The 18,667-nt window shown below is 43.3% G+C and overlaps 1 protein-coding gene across 7 annotated transcripts in view; it reads left to right on the top strand.

Annotated features, from left to right (window-relative positions):
* LOC141206900 (inter-alpha-trypsin inhibitor heavy chain H3-like) overlaps positions 1-18,667 on the top strand; it is a 395,905-nt gene that overhangs the window by 21,360 nt on the left and 355,878 nt on the right. For all 7 annotated transcript variants that reach the window (XM_073664275.1, XM_073664276.1, XM_073664270.1 and 4 more), the window contains exons 2-3: positions 4,503-4,669; positions 5,086-5,190. In XM_073664275.1, the coding sequence (XP_073520376.1) occupies positions 4,503-4,669; positions 5,086-5,190 (272 nt within the window). The remainder of the gene's footprint in view (positions 1-4,502; positions 4,670-5,085; positions 5,191-18,667) is intronic.

The following is an 18,667-nucleotide window of genomic DNA, read 5'->3' on the forward strand; positions in this document are numbered from 1 at the left end:
CTATACTTGTAATGCCCATGCACTAAGTGTATGGGCTGACAAACATTTACCCCTGGGGGATATACATGAACATACTGTATACTTTTTTTTTTTACGGGCATCATAAACACCCTTTAAAAAAATGATGCGGGTATTGCATCACGGACCACGGTCACCCTGGTGATATGGTGGTGGAAGATGAGGAGAAGGAGGAGGACAAGAGCAAATAGCCAAAATCAGGAAGCGTATACCCATGTTTGGGTGTGAAGAGGTGCATGGGAATACACCTCCCAAGAAAAGACACTGGATTTGAGTTTATGTTACGCTGCTATCATTCGGTGGTGTTGAGAAGTCTGGCCCAATCCGGCCCTTGTTCATTTTTATAAGAGTCAGCCTGTCAGCATTTTCAGTTGACAGGCGGATGCGCTTATCAGTTATAATTCCACCGGCGGCACTAAAAACCCGCTCTGATAAAACGCTGGAGGCAGGGGAGGCCAGGACCTCCAAGGCATAGAGAGCCAGTTCATTCCACGTATCCAGCTTGGATACCCATTAATTATAAGGCACAGAGGAATCACGGAGGACGTTGGTATGGTCAGCAAGGTACTCCCTCAGCATCTTCCCAAACTTTTCCCGCCTTGTGAGAGTACCCCACGCTGAGGGGCTGAGAAAACTCTCCCAGAACTTTGACAGTGTTCCCCTGCCTCTGCTGGATTGAAGTTGTGTCTCTCTCGTCTGTACTCCTTGGTTGTCCAACAAAGTGTGCCCTCTGCCGCCAGCTTTTCAGATGGGAATTTTTTTAATAGTTCCGCAACAAGGGCCTTCTGGTACAGACCCATTTTTGTAGACCTGTCCGCCTCAGGAATAAGAGATATAACGTTCTCCTTGTAGCGTGGGTCTAGAAGTGTCACCAACCAGTAATGACTGTCACCCAAAATTTTGAGAATGCGAGGGTCATGGGAAAGGCAGCGTAACAAACTCAGCCATGCGTGCGAGACTACTAACAGGCAAGAGGATGACTGACCATGCTCTCCTCCTCTTCCTCCTCTCTGTCCTCAGGTCATCTACGCTGAACAGACGGTATGATAGTTGTGCAGGTAGTACCGTCTATAGCTCATGAAACTAGCTCCTGTCCTTCCTCCTCCTCCTCATTGTCACCCAATCCACGTTGGGATGAGATGAGGCTTTGCTGTGTGTAATCACCCTGTATGGTTCCTTGCTCCATCTCATCGTGCTCCGCCTGCAATGCATCCTCTTTGATTGTGAGCAGAGAGCGTTTCAGAAGACAGAGAAGCGGGATGGTGGCGCTAATTATGGCGTCATCGCCGCTCACGATCTTGATGGAGTCCTCAAAGTTTTGGAGGAAGGTACAGATGTCTGACATCCATGTCCACTCCTGAGGTCTTATGTGTGGAGTCTGAACTGAATACCGATGGCCTTGTTGATGCTGGTACTCAACAACTGCCCTCTTCTGCTCACAAATCCTTCCCAACATCTGCAGTGTAGAGTTCCAACGCGTGGGGACATCACATACCAGTCTGTGAGCTGGAAGCTGCAAACGCTGCTGAAACACGGCAAGGGTGGCAGAAGCTGTAGCTGACTTTCTAAAATGGGCACACAGGCGGCGTACTTTAACAAACAGATCCGGCAGCTCCGGGTAGGATTTGAGAAACCGCTGAACAACGAGGTTAAGCACATGGGCCAGGCGTGGTACGTGTGTGAGCTCGCCTCGCCTCAGAGCCGCCACCAGGTTCCGGCCATTGTCACACACGACCATACCTGGCTGTAGGGTCAGCGGTGTGAGCCACAGATCTGCCTGCTCTTTCAGAGCTGTCCACAACTCTTCAGCATTGTGTGGTTTTTCGCCTAAGCATATTAGATTCAGCACAGCCTGTTGCCGCTTGGCCGAGGCAGTGCTGCAGTGCTTCCAGCTTGTGACTGACGTGGTCATTTCGGAGATGGAGGCTGAAGAGGAGGAGGAGGCTGAGGAGGATGAGGTGCAGGAGCTGTAGAATGCGGGTACAACCCTGATAGACCTAGGGCCCGCAATCCTTGGCGTTGGGAGGACGTGTTCCGACCCAAGGTCCGACTGGGTCCCAGCTTCAACTATGTTAACCCAGTGTGCCGTCAGCGAGATGAACTGTCCCTCCCCACAAGCACTTGTCCACGTGTCTGTAGTTAGGCGGACTTTCCCGGTAACTGCGTTGTTGAGGGCATGGCTAATGTTTTGGGACACGTGCTTGTGTAATGCGGAGACGGCACACCGGGAGAAATAGTGGCGGTTGGGGACTGAGTACCGAAAGCTTCCATCTCCACGAGCCTAAAAGGCAACATTTCGAGCGCAAGCAGTCTCGAAATGTGGGAATTTAGTAGTGTGGCCTAGGGTACGTTAGCTGCATATTTGTGCTTGCGTTCCAAGGACTGGGGTAGGGACAACTGAACACTGTGATGGGACAAGGATGTGGACGTGCTTCCTGATGGTTCTACTTAGGTGCAGGGCAGGAGGCATCTTTGCATGCACCATGGACAGGGGATTGGCTTGCATGCACAACAGTGGAAGAAGCAGTGGTGCCACCCGCAGACACTGTTCCTGGACCCTGGGGTTCGGCCCACAAAGTCGGGTGCTTTGCTGCCATGTGCCTGATCATGCTGGTGGTGGTCAGACTGGTCGTTTTGCCACCCCTGCTGATGCTGGCCTGGCAGGTGGTGCAAAAGGCCTTTTTGGGGTTATTGGCAGAGTCTTTGAAAAACAACCAGACTCGGGAAGACCTAACAGATGTACTGGCAACTTCCTTCGTGTTGGTGTTACGGGGAACGGTTGCCTGCCTTCTGTCTGTGGCCACCACACTGCTTCTTCCTGCCTGTTGGGGTGCTCTGCCTTCCTCCCCCTGTGTGCTGCTGTCCTCGCTCTGCATATCCTCCTGCCAGGTTGGGTCAGTCACTATATCATCCACCACCTCGTCTTCCACTTCCGCACCCTGGTCCTCCTCCTGACTTTCTGGCAATTGTGTCTCATCATCGTTCACCTCTTGTGACACTCTCCCACCATCGCCTTTGTGTGACCATGGCTGCTCAAATATTTGGGCATCGCTACACGCGATCTCCTCTTGCCCCGCTTCAAGTGGACCGGGCGAGGGGCCGAATCTATTAATGGAAAAGGGAACAGCTCTTCGGAGTGTCCAAGTGTGGGATTAGTTGTCTCTGGGCACTCGGCATGGTGGGAGAAGGAGGTTCAGGGAATATGCGGTCCAAACTCACAGCTACTGAGACTTGACCGTGTGGAAGACAGGGTGGTGCTGGTGGTGGCTAAGTGACTGGAAGCATTATCTGCTATCCAACCAACAACCTTTTGACACTGCTTTGGGTTCAATAGTGGTGTGCTGCGGTCCCCTATTAATTGGGACAGGAAGGTCGAGCGAGAAGATGTGGGTGTTTGTTGTGGCACAATTTCGGCTTGCCCCCGGCCTCGCTCTCTGCATGCACCATTACCATCACGTCCAGTTCCCCGTCCCTTGCCATGTGCCTTGCCCATTTTAAATGGAGGACAGTATCTTCCACGCTCACTACAAATGACTGAGCTTGGAGCGAACTTATATGTGATCCATGTGACGGAGAAAACAGAGTTTTAAATACCTGGCCTGTAGGTAAGGAGTTTGAACAGCAAACTGCGGTGAATTGCTTCACTGACACACTGAAAGAAATTTTTAATGGAGGCCAGAAATGGCAGTATTTTCTGACAACGTATATGTGATCCGTGTGACGGAGAAAACACAGTTTTAAATAGCTGGATTTCTAGCGCTGTAATATGGAAAGGACCTGGCTGTATTCTGCAGAGCCACCAGGCAAATGGCGCAGAAAAACGGTGTTCTCTGGATTGCGTTTTAAGCAATAATGAGGATTAAGATGCAAAAAAATTATTCATGGCCCCTGAGACCTGGGCCTTTGTCTAGAAATATCTAACAGCAGCAGAAGGCAGAACTGGAATGGAGCCTCTTGTGCTATGTGCACTGCAGTCTGCTATATACCCTGCCTGCCTGCCTATATACCCTGCCTGCCTGTATACACTGCCTGCCTGATATCTCTGCAGATGGATTAGTCCTCAGAAGGACTGTTTGCTGAGATGGATATGTGTCTCTAACACAGCAGCACCTCTCCCTACACTGTCTGATCCGGAATGACTGTGACGAGCATGGCGGCGCCAGGTCTGATATACACCTGATGACGCTGTGCGGCCAACCAGTCACTGTAATGCCACAACCAACATGGCTACGGCATTACAGTGAGTGACAGGCAATCCCTGCATGTTCATTGGCTCTGTAAAGAGCGCCAAACGTGCAGGGCGGAGACCCGAGATCCCACCAAGCAACCCCGGAAATACTCGCCGAGCACCGAGCAGTAGAGAACATGCTCGCTCATCACTAGTCGGCACATGTGATTGTTGGCCGCGGCGGGTGGAGGTGGCAGAGATACTGATGGGATGACTGTAACACTGACAGGAGGTTTATAACATTATAATGTTTCAGGAGGCGCCATCGCTGCTCATACACAATATGGACATCGACTGCAGAGTGACGTCGCGTTTCGCTCACACCTCCATCATTGCGGAGATTGAGAACCAGTTGAACTTGTCCCATGAAGCCACGTTTGATGTGGAACTTCCGAAAACGGCTTTTATCACCAACTTCACCATGTGAGTCCTCGTCTGCGACGTTCCGGGGTGGCGACACTCTATAGACGTTGCACAATAGTGGATGGGATTCTAAGAACCGCGCTTGGCACAATGCGGCAGAGCGATGGGCGGTTGTGGTGGGCAGCGCCCCACAGTGGACGGTTTTGCTGCACATTTCCACAGTAATAGTGGAGCTGATGCTGTCAGACCCGTGATCATGCGATGGCGCCGCACGTTCCTGGTGCCGTCCCTTCAGATCGTAAAAAATAAAGATTAAACCAAACTAATAGTCACAAACTTCCCGTATTCGAGTCCTTTTTGCTGCGGCTGATTTCCTGCCGCGGCGTCTGATCGCTCCTCACACGGATCTCAGCCGCAGACGCAAACGCTAAGATCTCACTGATGGATATAAAATGTCGTCTTCTCCCGTCATTCAGGATCATCGATGGAGTCACCACGATCGGCGCCGTGGAGAAGAAGGCGGAGGCCGATGAGCAGTACGAGAGAGCCGTGTCCAGGGGCCAAAACGCCGGACTGGTCCAGTACGTGACCCCCGTATACTGTGTCATCAAAGGGCAAAAACAGGAGGAAAGTTATATAAAGGGACAAAGATAAAGACACTGGGAAATAAATGTCCAGCCCATATGTGACTGATAACAGCTACTCTTATAACGCTCCAGTACTGATATAACCTCCAGACATTACACCATATGTGACTGATATCAGCCTCTTATAACGCTCCAGTACTGATATAAGCTCCAGATATTACACCATATGTGACTGATATCAGCTACTCTTATAACGCTCCAGTACTGATATAACCTCCAGACATTACACCATATGTGACTGATATCAGCCTCTTATAACGCTCCAGTACTGATATAACCTCCAGACATTACACCATATGTGACTGATATCAGCCTCTTATAACGTTCCAGTACTGATATAACCTCCAGAAATTACATCATATGTGACTGATATCAGCTCCTCTTATAACACTCCAGTACTGATATAAGCTCCAGATATTACACCATATGTGACTGATATCAGCCCCTCTTATAACGCTCCAGTACTGATATAACCTCCAGACATTACATCATATGTGACTGATATCAGCCTCTTATAACGTTCCAGTACTGATATAACCTCCAGACATTACACCATATGTGACTGATATCAGCGCCTCTTATAACGTTCCAGTACTGATATAACCTCCAGAAATGACATCATATGTGACTGATATCAGCCTCTTATAACGCTCAAGTACTGATATAAGCTCCAGATATTACACCATATGTGACTGATATCAGCCCAGCTTATAATGCTCCAGTACTGATATAACCTCCAGACATTACACCATATGTGACTGATATCAGCTCCTCTTATAACGCTCCAGTACTGATATAACCTCCAGACATTACACCATATGTGACTGATATCAGCCCCCTCTTATAACGCTCCAGTACTGATAAAACCTCCAGACATTACACCATATGTGACTGATATCAGCCTCTCTTATAACGCTCCAGTACTGATATAACCTCCAGACATTACACCATATGTGACTGATATCAGCCCCTCTTATAACGCTCCAGTACTGATATAACCTCCAGATATTACACCATATGTGACTGATATCAGCCCAGCTTATAATGCTCCAGTACTGATATAACCTCCAGACATTACACCATATGTGACTGATATCAGCTCCTCTTATAACGCTCCAGTACTGATATAACCTCCAGACATTACACCATATGTGACTGATATCAGCCCCTCTTATAACGCTCCAGTACTGATATAACCTCCAGACATTACACCATATGTGACTGATATCAGCCTCTCTTATAACGCTCCAGTACTGATATAACCTCCAGACATTACACCATATGTGACTGATATCAGCCCCTCTTATAACACTCCAGCACTGATATAACCTCCAGATATTACATCATATGTGACTGATATCAGCGCCTCTTATAACTCTCCAGTACTGATATAACCTCCAGAAATTACATCATATGTGACTGATATCAGCCTCTTATAACGCTCAAGTACTGATATAACCTCCAGACATTACATCATATGTGACTGATATCAGCCCCTCTTATAACGCTCCAGTACTGATATAACCTCCAGATATTACACCATATGTGACTGATATCAGCCTCTTATAACACTCCAGTACTGATATAACCTCCAAACATTACATCATATGTGACTGATATCAGCCTCTCTTATAACGCTCCAGTACTGATATAACCTCCAGACATTACACCATATTTGACTGATATCAGCCTCTTATAACGCTCCAGTACTGATATAACCTCCAGACATTACATCATATGTGACTGATATCAGCCTCTTATAACGCTCCAGTACTGATATAACATCCAGACATTACTCCATATGTGACTGATATCAGCCCCTCTTATAATGCTCCAGTACTGATATAACCTCCAGACATTACACCATATGTGACTGATATCAGCCTCTTATAACGCTCCAGTACTGATATAACCTCCAGACATTACATCATATGTGACTGATATCTGCTCCTCTTATAACGCTCCAGTACTGATATAACCTCCAGACATTACACCATATGTGACTGATATCAGCCTCTTATAACGTTCCAGTACTGATATAACCTCCAGACATTACACCATATGTGACTGATATCAGCCCCTCTTATAACGCTCCAGTACTGATATAACCCCCAGACATTACACCATATGTGACTGATATCAGCCCCTCTTATAACGCTCCAGTACTGATATAACCTCCAGACATTACACCATATGTGACTGATATCAGCCCCTCTTATAACGCTCCAGTACTGATATAACCCCCAGACATTACACCATATGTGACTGATATCAGCCCCTCTTATAACGCTCCAGTACTGATATAACCCCCAGACATTACACCATATGTGACTGATATCAGCCCCTCTTATAACGCTCCAGTACTGATATAACCCCCAGACATTACACCATATGTGACTGATATCAGCCCCTCTTATAACGCTCCAGTACTGATATAACCTCCAGACATTACACCATATGTGACTGATATCAGCCTCTTATAACGCTCCAGTGCTGATATAACCTCCAGACATTACACCATATGTGACTGATATCAGCCCCTCTTATGACGCTCCAGTACTGATATAACCTCCAAAGATTACATCATATGTGACTGATATCAGCTCCTCTTATAACGCTCCAGTACTGATATAGCCTCCAGACATTACATCATATGTGACTGATATCAGCCCCTCTTATAACGCTCCAGTACTGATATAACCTCCAAACATTACATCATATGTGACTGATATCAGCTCCTCTTATAACGCTCCAGTACTGATATAACCTCCAAACATTACATCATATGTGACTGATATCAGCCCCTCTTATAACGCTCCAGTACTGATATAACCTCCAGACATTACATCATATGTGACTGATATCAGCTCCTCTTATAACGCTCCAGTACTGATATAACCTCCAGACATTACACCATATGTGACTGATATCAGCCCCTCTTATAACGCTTCAGTACTGATATAACTTCCAGACATTACACCATATGTGACTGATATCAGCCCCTCTTATAACGCTCCAGTACTGATATAACCTCCAAACATTACATCATATGTGACTGATATCAGCCTCTTATAACGCTCCAGTACTGATATAACCTCCAGACATTACATCATATGTGACTGATATCAGCTCCTCTTATAACGCTCCAGTACTGATATAACCTCCAGACATTACATCATATGTGACTGATATCAGCCCCTCTTATAACGCTCCAGTACTGATATAACCTCCAGACATTACACCATATGTGACTGATATCAGCCTCTTATAACGCTCCAGTACTGATATAACCTCCAGACATTACACCATATGTGACTGATATCAGCCTCTTATAACGCTCCAGTACTGATATTACCTCCAGACATTACATGATATGTGACTGATATCAGCCTCTTATAACGCTCCAGTACTGATATAACCCCCAGACATTACACTATATGTGACTGATATCAGCTCCTCTTATAAGGCTCCAGTACTGATATAACCTCCAGTCAGTACATCATATGTGACTGATATCAGCCTCTTATAACGCTCCAGTACTGATATAACCTATGGAGACATTACACCATATGTGACTGATATCAGCCCCTCTTATAACGCTCCAGTACTGACTTAACCTCCAAACATTACATCATATGTGACTGATATCAGCCCCTCTTATAACGCTCCAGTACTGATATAACCTCCAGACATTACACCATATGTGACTGATATCAGCCTCTTATAACGCTCCAGTACTGATATAACCTCCAGATATTACATCATATGTGACTGATATCAGCCTCTTATAACGCTCCAGTACTGATATAACCTCCAGACATTACATCATATGTGACTGATAGCCTCTTATAACGCTCCTGTACTGATATAACCTCCAGATATTACACCATATGTGACTGATATCAGCCCCTCTTATAATGCTCCAGTACTGATATAACCTCCAGACATTATATCATATGTGACTGATATCAGCCCCTCTTATAACGCTCCAGTACTGATATAACCTCCAGACATTACACCATATGTGACTGATATCAGCCTCTTATAACGCTCCAGTACTGATATTACCTCCAGACATTACATGATATGTGACTGATATCAGCCTCTTATAACGCTCCAGTACTGATATAACCCCCAGACATTACACTATATGTGACTGATATCAGCTCCTCTTATAACGCTCCAGTACTGATATAACCTCCAGTCAGTACATCATATGTGACTGATATCAGCCTCTTATAACGCTCCAGTACTGATATAACCTCCAGACATTACATCATATGTGACTGATATCAGCCTCTTATAACGCTCCTGTACTGATATAACCTCCAGATATTACACCATATGTGACTGATATCAGCCCCTCTTATAATGCTCCAGTACTGATATAACCTCCAGACATTATATCATATGTGACTGATATCAGCCCCTCTTATAACGCTCCAGTACTGATATAACCTCCAGACATTACACCATATGTGACTGATATCAGCCTCTTATAACGCTCCAGTACTGATATTACCTCCAGACATTACATGATATGTGACTGATATCAGCCTCTTATAACGCTCCAGTACTGATATAACCCCCAGACATTACACTATATGTGACTGATATCAGCTCCTCTTATAACGCTCCAGTACTGATATAACCTCCAGTCAGTACATCATATGTGACGGATATCAGCCTCTTATAACGCTCCAGTACTGATATAACCTCCAGACATTACACCATATGTGACTGATATCAGCCCCTCTTATAACGCTCCAGTACTGATATAACCTCCAGACATTACACCATATGTGACTGATATCAGCCCCTCTTATAACGCTCCAGTACTGATATAACCTCCAGACATTACATCATATGTGACTGATATCAGCCTCTTATAACGCTCCAGTACTGATATAACCTCCAGACATTACACCATATGTGACTGATATCAGCCTCTTATAACGCTCCAGTACTGATATAACCTCCAGATATTACATCATATGTGACTGATATCAGCCTCTTATAACGCTCCAGTACTGATACAACCTCCAGACATTACATCATATGTGACTGATATCAGCCTCTTATAACGCTCCTGTACTGATATAACCTCCAGATATTACACCATATGTGACTGATATCAGCCCCTCTTATAACGCTCCAGTACTGATATAACTTCCAGACATTATATCATATGTGACTGATATCAGCCCCTCTTATAACGCTCCAGTACTGATATAACCTCCAGACATTACACCATATGTGACTGATATCAGCCTCTAATAACGCTCCAGCACTGATATAACCTCCAGACATTACATCATATGTGACTGATATCAGCTCCTCTTATAACGCTCCAGTACTGATATAACCTCCAGACATTACACTATATGTGACTGATATCAGCTCCTCTTATAACGCTCTAGTACTGATATAACATCCAGACATTGCATCATATGTGACTGATATCAGCTCCTCTTATAACGCTCCAGTACTGATATAACATCCAGACATTACATCATATGTGACTGATATCAGCTCCTCTTATAACGCTCCAGTACTGATATAACCTCCAGACATTACATCATATGTGACTGATATCAGCTCCTCTTATAACGCTCCAGTACTGATATAACCTCCAGACATTACATCATATGTGACTGATATCAGCCTCTTATAAAGCTCCAGCACTCATATAACATCCAGACATTACATCATATGTGACTGATATCAGCCCCTCTTATAACGCTCCAGTACTGATATAACCTCCAGACATTACATCATATGTGATTGATATCAGCCTCTTATAACGCTCCAGTACTGATATAACCTCCAGACATTACATCATATGTGACTGATATCAGCTCCTCTTATAACGCTCCAGTACTGATATAACCTCCAGACATTACATCATATGTGACTGATATCAGCCTCTTATAAAGCTCCAGCACTCATATAACCTCCAGACATTACATCATATGTGACTGATATCAGCCCCTCTTATAACGCTCCAGTACTGATATAACCTCCAGACATTACATCATATGTGACTGATATCAGCCTCTTATAACGCTCCAGTATTGATATAACCTCCAGACATTACACTATATGTGACTGATATCAGCTCCTCTTATAACGCTCCAGTACTGATATAACCTCCAGACATTACACCATATGTGACTGATATCAGCCTCTTATAACGCTCCAGTACTGATATAACCTCCAGACATTACACCATATGTGACTGATATCAGCCTCTTATAACGCTCCAGTACTGATATAACCTCCAGACATTACATCATATGTGACTGATATCAGCCCCTCTTATAACGCTCCAGTACTGATATAACCTCCAGACATTACACCATATGTGACTGATATCAGCCTCTTATAACGGTCCAGTACTGATATAACCTACAGACATTACAACATATGTGACTGATATCAGCACCTCTTATAACGCTCCAGTACTGATATATCCTCCAGACATTACACCATATGTGGCTGATATCAGCCTCTTATAACGCCCCAGTACTGATATAACCTCCAGACATTGCATGATATGTGACTGATATCAGCCCCTCTTATAACGCTCCAGTACTGATATAACCTCCAAACATTACATCATATGTGACTGATATCAGCCTCTTATAACGCTCCAGTACTGATATAACCTCCAGACATTGCATGATATGTGACTGATATCAGCCCCTCTTATAACGCTCCAGTACTGATATAACCTCCAAACATTACATCATATGTGACTGATATCAGCCTCTTATAACGCTCCAGTACTGATATAACCTCCAGACATTACACCATATGTGACTGATGTCAGCCTCTTATAACGCTCCAGTACTGATATAACCTCCAGACATTACATGATATATGACTGATATCAGCCCCTCTTATAACGCTCCAGTACTGATATAACATCCAGACATTACATCATATGTGACTGATATCAGCCTCTTATAACGCTCCAGTACTGATATAACCTCCAGACATTACACCATATGTGACTGATATCAGCCCCTCTTATAACGCTCCAGTACTGATATAACCTCCAGACATTACACCATATGTTACTGATATCAGCCTCTCTTGTAACGCTCCAGTACTGATATAACCTCCAGACATTACACCGTATGTGACTGATATCAGCCTCTTATAACGCTCCAGTACTGATATAACCTCCAGACATTACATCATATGTGACTGATATCATCCCCTCTTATAACGCTCCAGTACTGATATAACCCCCAGACATTACACCATATGTGACTGATATCAGCCTCTTATAAATCTCCAGTACTGATATAACCTCCAGACATTACATCATATGTGACTGATGTCAGCCTCTTATAACGCTCCAGTACTGATATAACCTCCAGATATTACTCCATATGTGACTGATATCAGCCCCTCTTATAACGCTCCAGTACTGATATAACCTCCAGACATTACATCATATGTGACTGATATCAGCTCCTCTTATAACGCTCCAGTACTGATATAACATCCAGACATTACACCATATGTGACTGATATCAGCCCCTCTTATAACACTCCAGTACTGATATAACATCCAGACATTACATCATATGTGACTGATATCAGCTCCTCTTATAACGCTCCAGTACTGATATAACATCCAGACATTACACCATATGTGACTGATATCAGCCCCTCTTATAACACTCCAGTACTGATATAACCTCCAGACATTACACCGTATGTGACTGATATCAGCCCCTCTTATAACGCTCCAGTACTGATATAACCTCCAGACATTACACCATATGTGACTGATATCAGCCCCTCTGATAACGCTCCAGTACTGATATAACCTCCAGACATTACATCATACGTGACTGATATCAGCCCCCTCTTATAACGCTCCAGTACTGATATAACCTCCAGACATTACACCGTATGTGACTGATATCAGCCCCTCTTATAAAGCTCCAGTACTGATATAACCTCCAGACATTACACCATATGTGACTGATATCAGCCCCTCTTATAACGCTCCAGTACTGATATAACCTCCAGACATTACACCATATGTGACTGATATCAGCCCCTCTTATAACGCTCCAGTACTGATATAACCTCCAGACATTACACCATATGTGACTGATATCAGCCCCTCTTATAACGCTCCAGTACTGATATAACCTCCAGACATTACACCATATGTGACTGATATCAGCCCCTCTTATAACGCTCCAGTACTGATATAACCTCCAGACATTACACCATATGTGACTGATATCAGCCCCTCTTATAACGCTCCAGTACTGATATAACCTCCATACATTACACCATATGTGACTGATATCAGCCTCTTATAACGCTCCAGCACTGATATAACCTCCAGACATTACATCATATGTGACTGATATCAGCCCCTCTTATAACGCTCCAGTACTGATATAAGCTCCAGACATTACATCATATGTGACTGATATCAGCCTCTTATAACGCTCCAGTACTGATATAACCTCCAGACATTACATCATATGTGACTGATATCAGCCCCTCTTATAACGCTCCAGTAGTGATATACCCTCCAGACATTACACCATATGTGACTGATATCAGCCCCTCTTATAACGCTCCAGTACTGATATAACCTCCAGACATTACACCATATGTGACTGATATCAGCCCCTCTTATAACGCTCCAGTACTGATATAACCTCCAGACATTACACCATATGTGACTGATATCAGCCCCTCTTATTACGCTCCAGTACTGATATAACCTCCAGACATTACATCTTATGTGACTGATATCAGCCTCTTATAACGCCCCAGTACTGATATAACCTCCAGACATTACATCATATGTGACTGATATCATCCCCTCTTATAACGCTCCAGTACTGATATAACCCCCAGACATTACACCATATGTGACTGATATCAGCCTCTTATAAATCTCCAGTACTGATATAACCTCCAGACATTACATCATATGTGACTGATGTCAGCCTCTTATAACGCTCCAGTACTGATATAACCTCCAGATATTACTCCATATGTGACTGATATCAGCCCCTCTTATAACGCTCCAGTACTGATATAACCTCCAGACATTACATCATATGTGACTGATATCAGCTCCTCTTATAACGCTCCAGTACTGATATAACATCCAGACATTACATCATATGTGACTGATATCAGCTCCTCTTATAACGCTCCAGTACTGATATAACATCCAGACATTACATCATATGTGACTGATATCAGCTCCTCTTATAACGCTCCAGTACTGATATAACCTCCAGACATTACATCATATGTGACTGATATCAGCCTCTTATAACGCTCCAGTACTGATATAACCTCCAGACATTACATCATATGTGACTGATATCAGCTCCTCTTATAACGCTCCAGTACTGATATAACCTCCAGACATTACATCATATGTGACTGATATCAGCCCCGCTTATAACGCTCCAGTACTGATATAACCTCCAGACATTACATCATATGTGACTGATATCAGCCTCTTATAACGCTCCAGTACTGATATAACCTCCAGACATTACATCATATGTGACCGATATCAGCCTCTTATAACGCTCCAGTACTGATATAACCTCCAGACATTACACCATATGTGACTGATATCAGCCTCTTATAACGCTCCAGTACTGATATAACCTCCAGACATTACACCATATGTGACTGATATCATCTCCTCTTACAACGTTCCAGTACTGATATAACCTCCAGACATTACACCATATGTGACTGATATCAGCCTCTTATAACGCTCCAGTACTGATATAACCTTCAGACATTACACCGTATGTGACTGATATCAGCCCCTCTTATAACGCTCCAGTACTGATATAACCTCCAGACATTACACCATATGTGACTGATATCAGCCTCTTATAACGTTCCAGTACTGATATAACCTCCAGACATTACACCATATGTGACTGATATAAGCCTCTTCTAACGCTCCAGTACTGATATAACCTCCAGACATTACACCATATGTGACTGATATCAGCCTCTTATAACGCTCCAGCACTGATATAACCTCCAGACATTACACCATATGTGACAGATATCATTCTCTTATAACACTCCAATACTTATATAGCCTCCAGACATTACACCATATGTGACTGATATCAGCCCCTCTTATAACGCTCCAGTACTGATATAACCTCCAGACATTACACCATATGTGACTGATATCAGCCTCTTATAACGTTCCAGTACTGATATAACCTCCAGACATTACACCATATGTGACTGATATCAGCCTCTTATAACGTTCCAGTACTGATATAACCTCCGGACATTACACCATATGTGACTGATATCAGCCTCTTATAACGTTTCAGGACTGATATAACCTCCAGACATTACACCATATGTGACTGATATCAGCCTCTTATAACGTTCCAGTACTGATACAACCTCCAGACATTATATCATATGTGACTGATATCAGCCTCTTATAACGCTCCAGTACTGATATAACCTCCAGACATTACACCATATGTGACTGATATCAGCCTCTTATAACGTTCCAGTACTGATATAACCTCCAGACATTATATCATATGTGACTGATATCAGCCTCTTATAACGCTCCAGTACTGATATAACCTCCAGACTTTACACCATATGTGACTGATATCAGCCCCTCTTATAACGCTCCAGTACTGAAATAACCTCCAGACATTACACCATATGTGACTGATATCAGCCTCTTATAACGTTCCAGTACTGATATAACCTCCAGACATTACATCATATGTGACTGATATCAGCCTCTTATAACGCTCCAGTACTGATATAACCTCCAGACATTACACCATATGTGACTGATATCAGCCTCTTATAACGTTCCAGTACTGATATAACCTCCAGACATTACACCATATATGACTGATATCAGCCTCTTATAACGCTCCAGTACTGATATAACCTCCAGACATTACACCATATGTGACTGATATCAGCCTCTTATAACGCTCCAGTACTGATATAACCTCCAGACATTACACCATATGTGACTGATATCAGCCTCTTATAACGCTTCAGTACTGATATAACCTCCAGACATTACATCATATGTGACTGATATCAGCCTCTTATAACGTTCCAGTACTGATATAACCTCCAGACATTACACCATATGTGACTGATATCAGCCTCTTATAACGTTCCAGTACTGATATAACCTCCAGACATTACACCATATGTGACTGATATCAGCCTCTTATAACGCTCCAGTACTGATACAACCTCCAGACATTATATCATATGTGACTGATATCAGCCTCTTATAACGCTCCAGTACTGATATAACCTCCAGACATTACACCATATGTGACTGATATCAGCCTCTTATAACGTTCCAGTACTGATATAACCTTCAGACATTATATCATATGTGACTGATATCAGCCTCTTATAACGCTCCAGTACTGATATAACCTCCAGACATTACACCATATGTGACTGATATCAGCCCCTCTTATAACGCTCCAGTACTGATATAACCTCCAGACATTACACCATATGTGACTGATATCAGCCTCTTATAATGTTCCAGTACTGAAATAACCTCCAGACATTACACCATATGTGACTGATATCAGCCTCTTATAACGTTCCAGTACTGATATAACCTCCAGACATTACATCATATGTGACTGATATCAGCCTCTTATAACGCTCCAGTACTGATATAACCTCCAGACATTACACCATATGTGACTGATATCAGCCTCTTATAACGTTCCAGTACTGATATAACCTCCAGACATTACACCATATGTGACTGATATCAGCCTCTTATAACGCTCCAGTACTGATATAACCTCCAGACATTACACCATATGTGACTGATATGAGCCTCTTATAACGCTCCAGTACTGATATAACCTCCAGACATTACACCATATGTGACTGATATCAGCCTCTTATAACGCTTCAGTACTGATATAACCTACAGACATTACATCATATGTGACTGATATCAGCCTCTTATAACGTTCCAGTACTGATATAACCTCCAGACATTACACCATATGTGACTGATATCAGCCTCTTATAACGTTCCAGTACTGATATAACCTCCAGACATTACACCATATGTGACTGATATCAGCCTCTTATAACGCTCCAGTACTGATATAACCTCCAGACATTACACCATATGTGACTGATATCAGCTTCTTATAACGCTCCAGTACTGATATAGCCTCCAGACATTACATAATATGTGACTGATATCAGCCTCTTATAACGCTCCAGTACTGATATAACCTCCAGACATTACATCATATGTGAGTGATATCAGCCTCTTATAACACTTCAGTACTGATATAACCTCCAGACATTACACCATATGTGACTGATATCAGCCTCTTATAACGCTCCAGTACTGATATAACCTCCAGACATTACATCATATGTGACTGATATCAGCCCCTCTTATAACGCTCCAGTACTGATATAACCTCCAGACATTATACCATATGTGACTGATATCAGCCTCTTATAACGCTCCAGTACTGATATAACCTCCAGACATTACATCATATGTGACTGATATCAGCCCCTCTTATAACGCTCCAGTACTGATATAACCTCCAGACATTACATCATATGTGACTGATATCAGCCTCTTATAACGCTCCAGTACTGATATAACCTCCAGACATTACATCATATGTGACTGATATCAGCCTCTTATAACGCTCCAGTACTGATATAACCTCCAAACACTACATCATACGTGACTGATATCAGCCCCTCTTATAACGTTCCAGAACTGATATAACCTCCTGGACATTACACCATATGTGACTGATATCAGCCTCTTATAACGCTCCAGTACTGATATAACCTCCAGACATTACACCATATGTGACTGATATCAGCCTCTTATAACGCTCCAGTACTGATATAACCTCCAGACATTACACCATATGTGACTGATATCAGCTCCTCTTATAACGCTCCAGTACTGATATAACCTCCAGACATTACACCATATGTGACTGATATCAGCCTCTTATAACGCTCCAGTACTGATATAACCTCCAGACATTACACCATATGTGACTGATATCAGCCCCTCTTATAACGCTCCAGTACTGATATAACCTCCAGACATTACACCATATGTGACTGATATCAGCCTCTTATAACACTCCAGTACTGATATAACCTCCAGACATTACATCATATGTGACTGATATCAGACTCTTATAACGCTCCAGTACTGATATAACCTCCTGGACATTACACCATATGTGACTGATATCAGCCTCTCTTATAACGCTCCAGTACTGATATAACCTCCAGACATTAAACCATATGTGACTGATATCAGACTCTTATAACGCTCCAGTACTGATATAAC

Source organism: Phyllobates terribilis, unplaced genomic scaffold, assembly GCF_046119375.1.
Source record: "Phyllobates terribilis strain yellow unplaced genomic scaffold, ASM4611937v1 Scaffold_143__1_contigs__length_4665640, whole genome shotgun sequence".
Classification (NCBI taxonomy): domain Eukaryota; kingdom Metazoa; phylum Chordata; class Amphibia; order Anura; family Dendrobatidae; genus Phyllobates; species Phyllobates terribilis.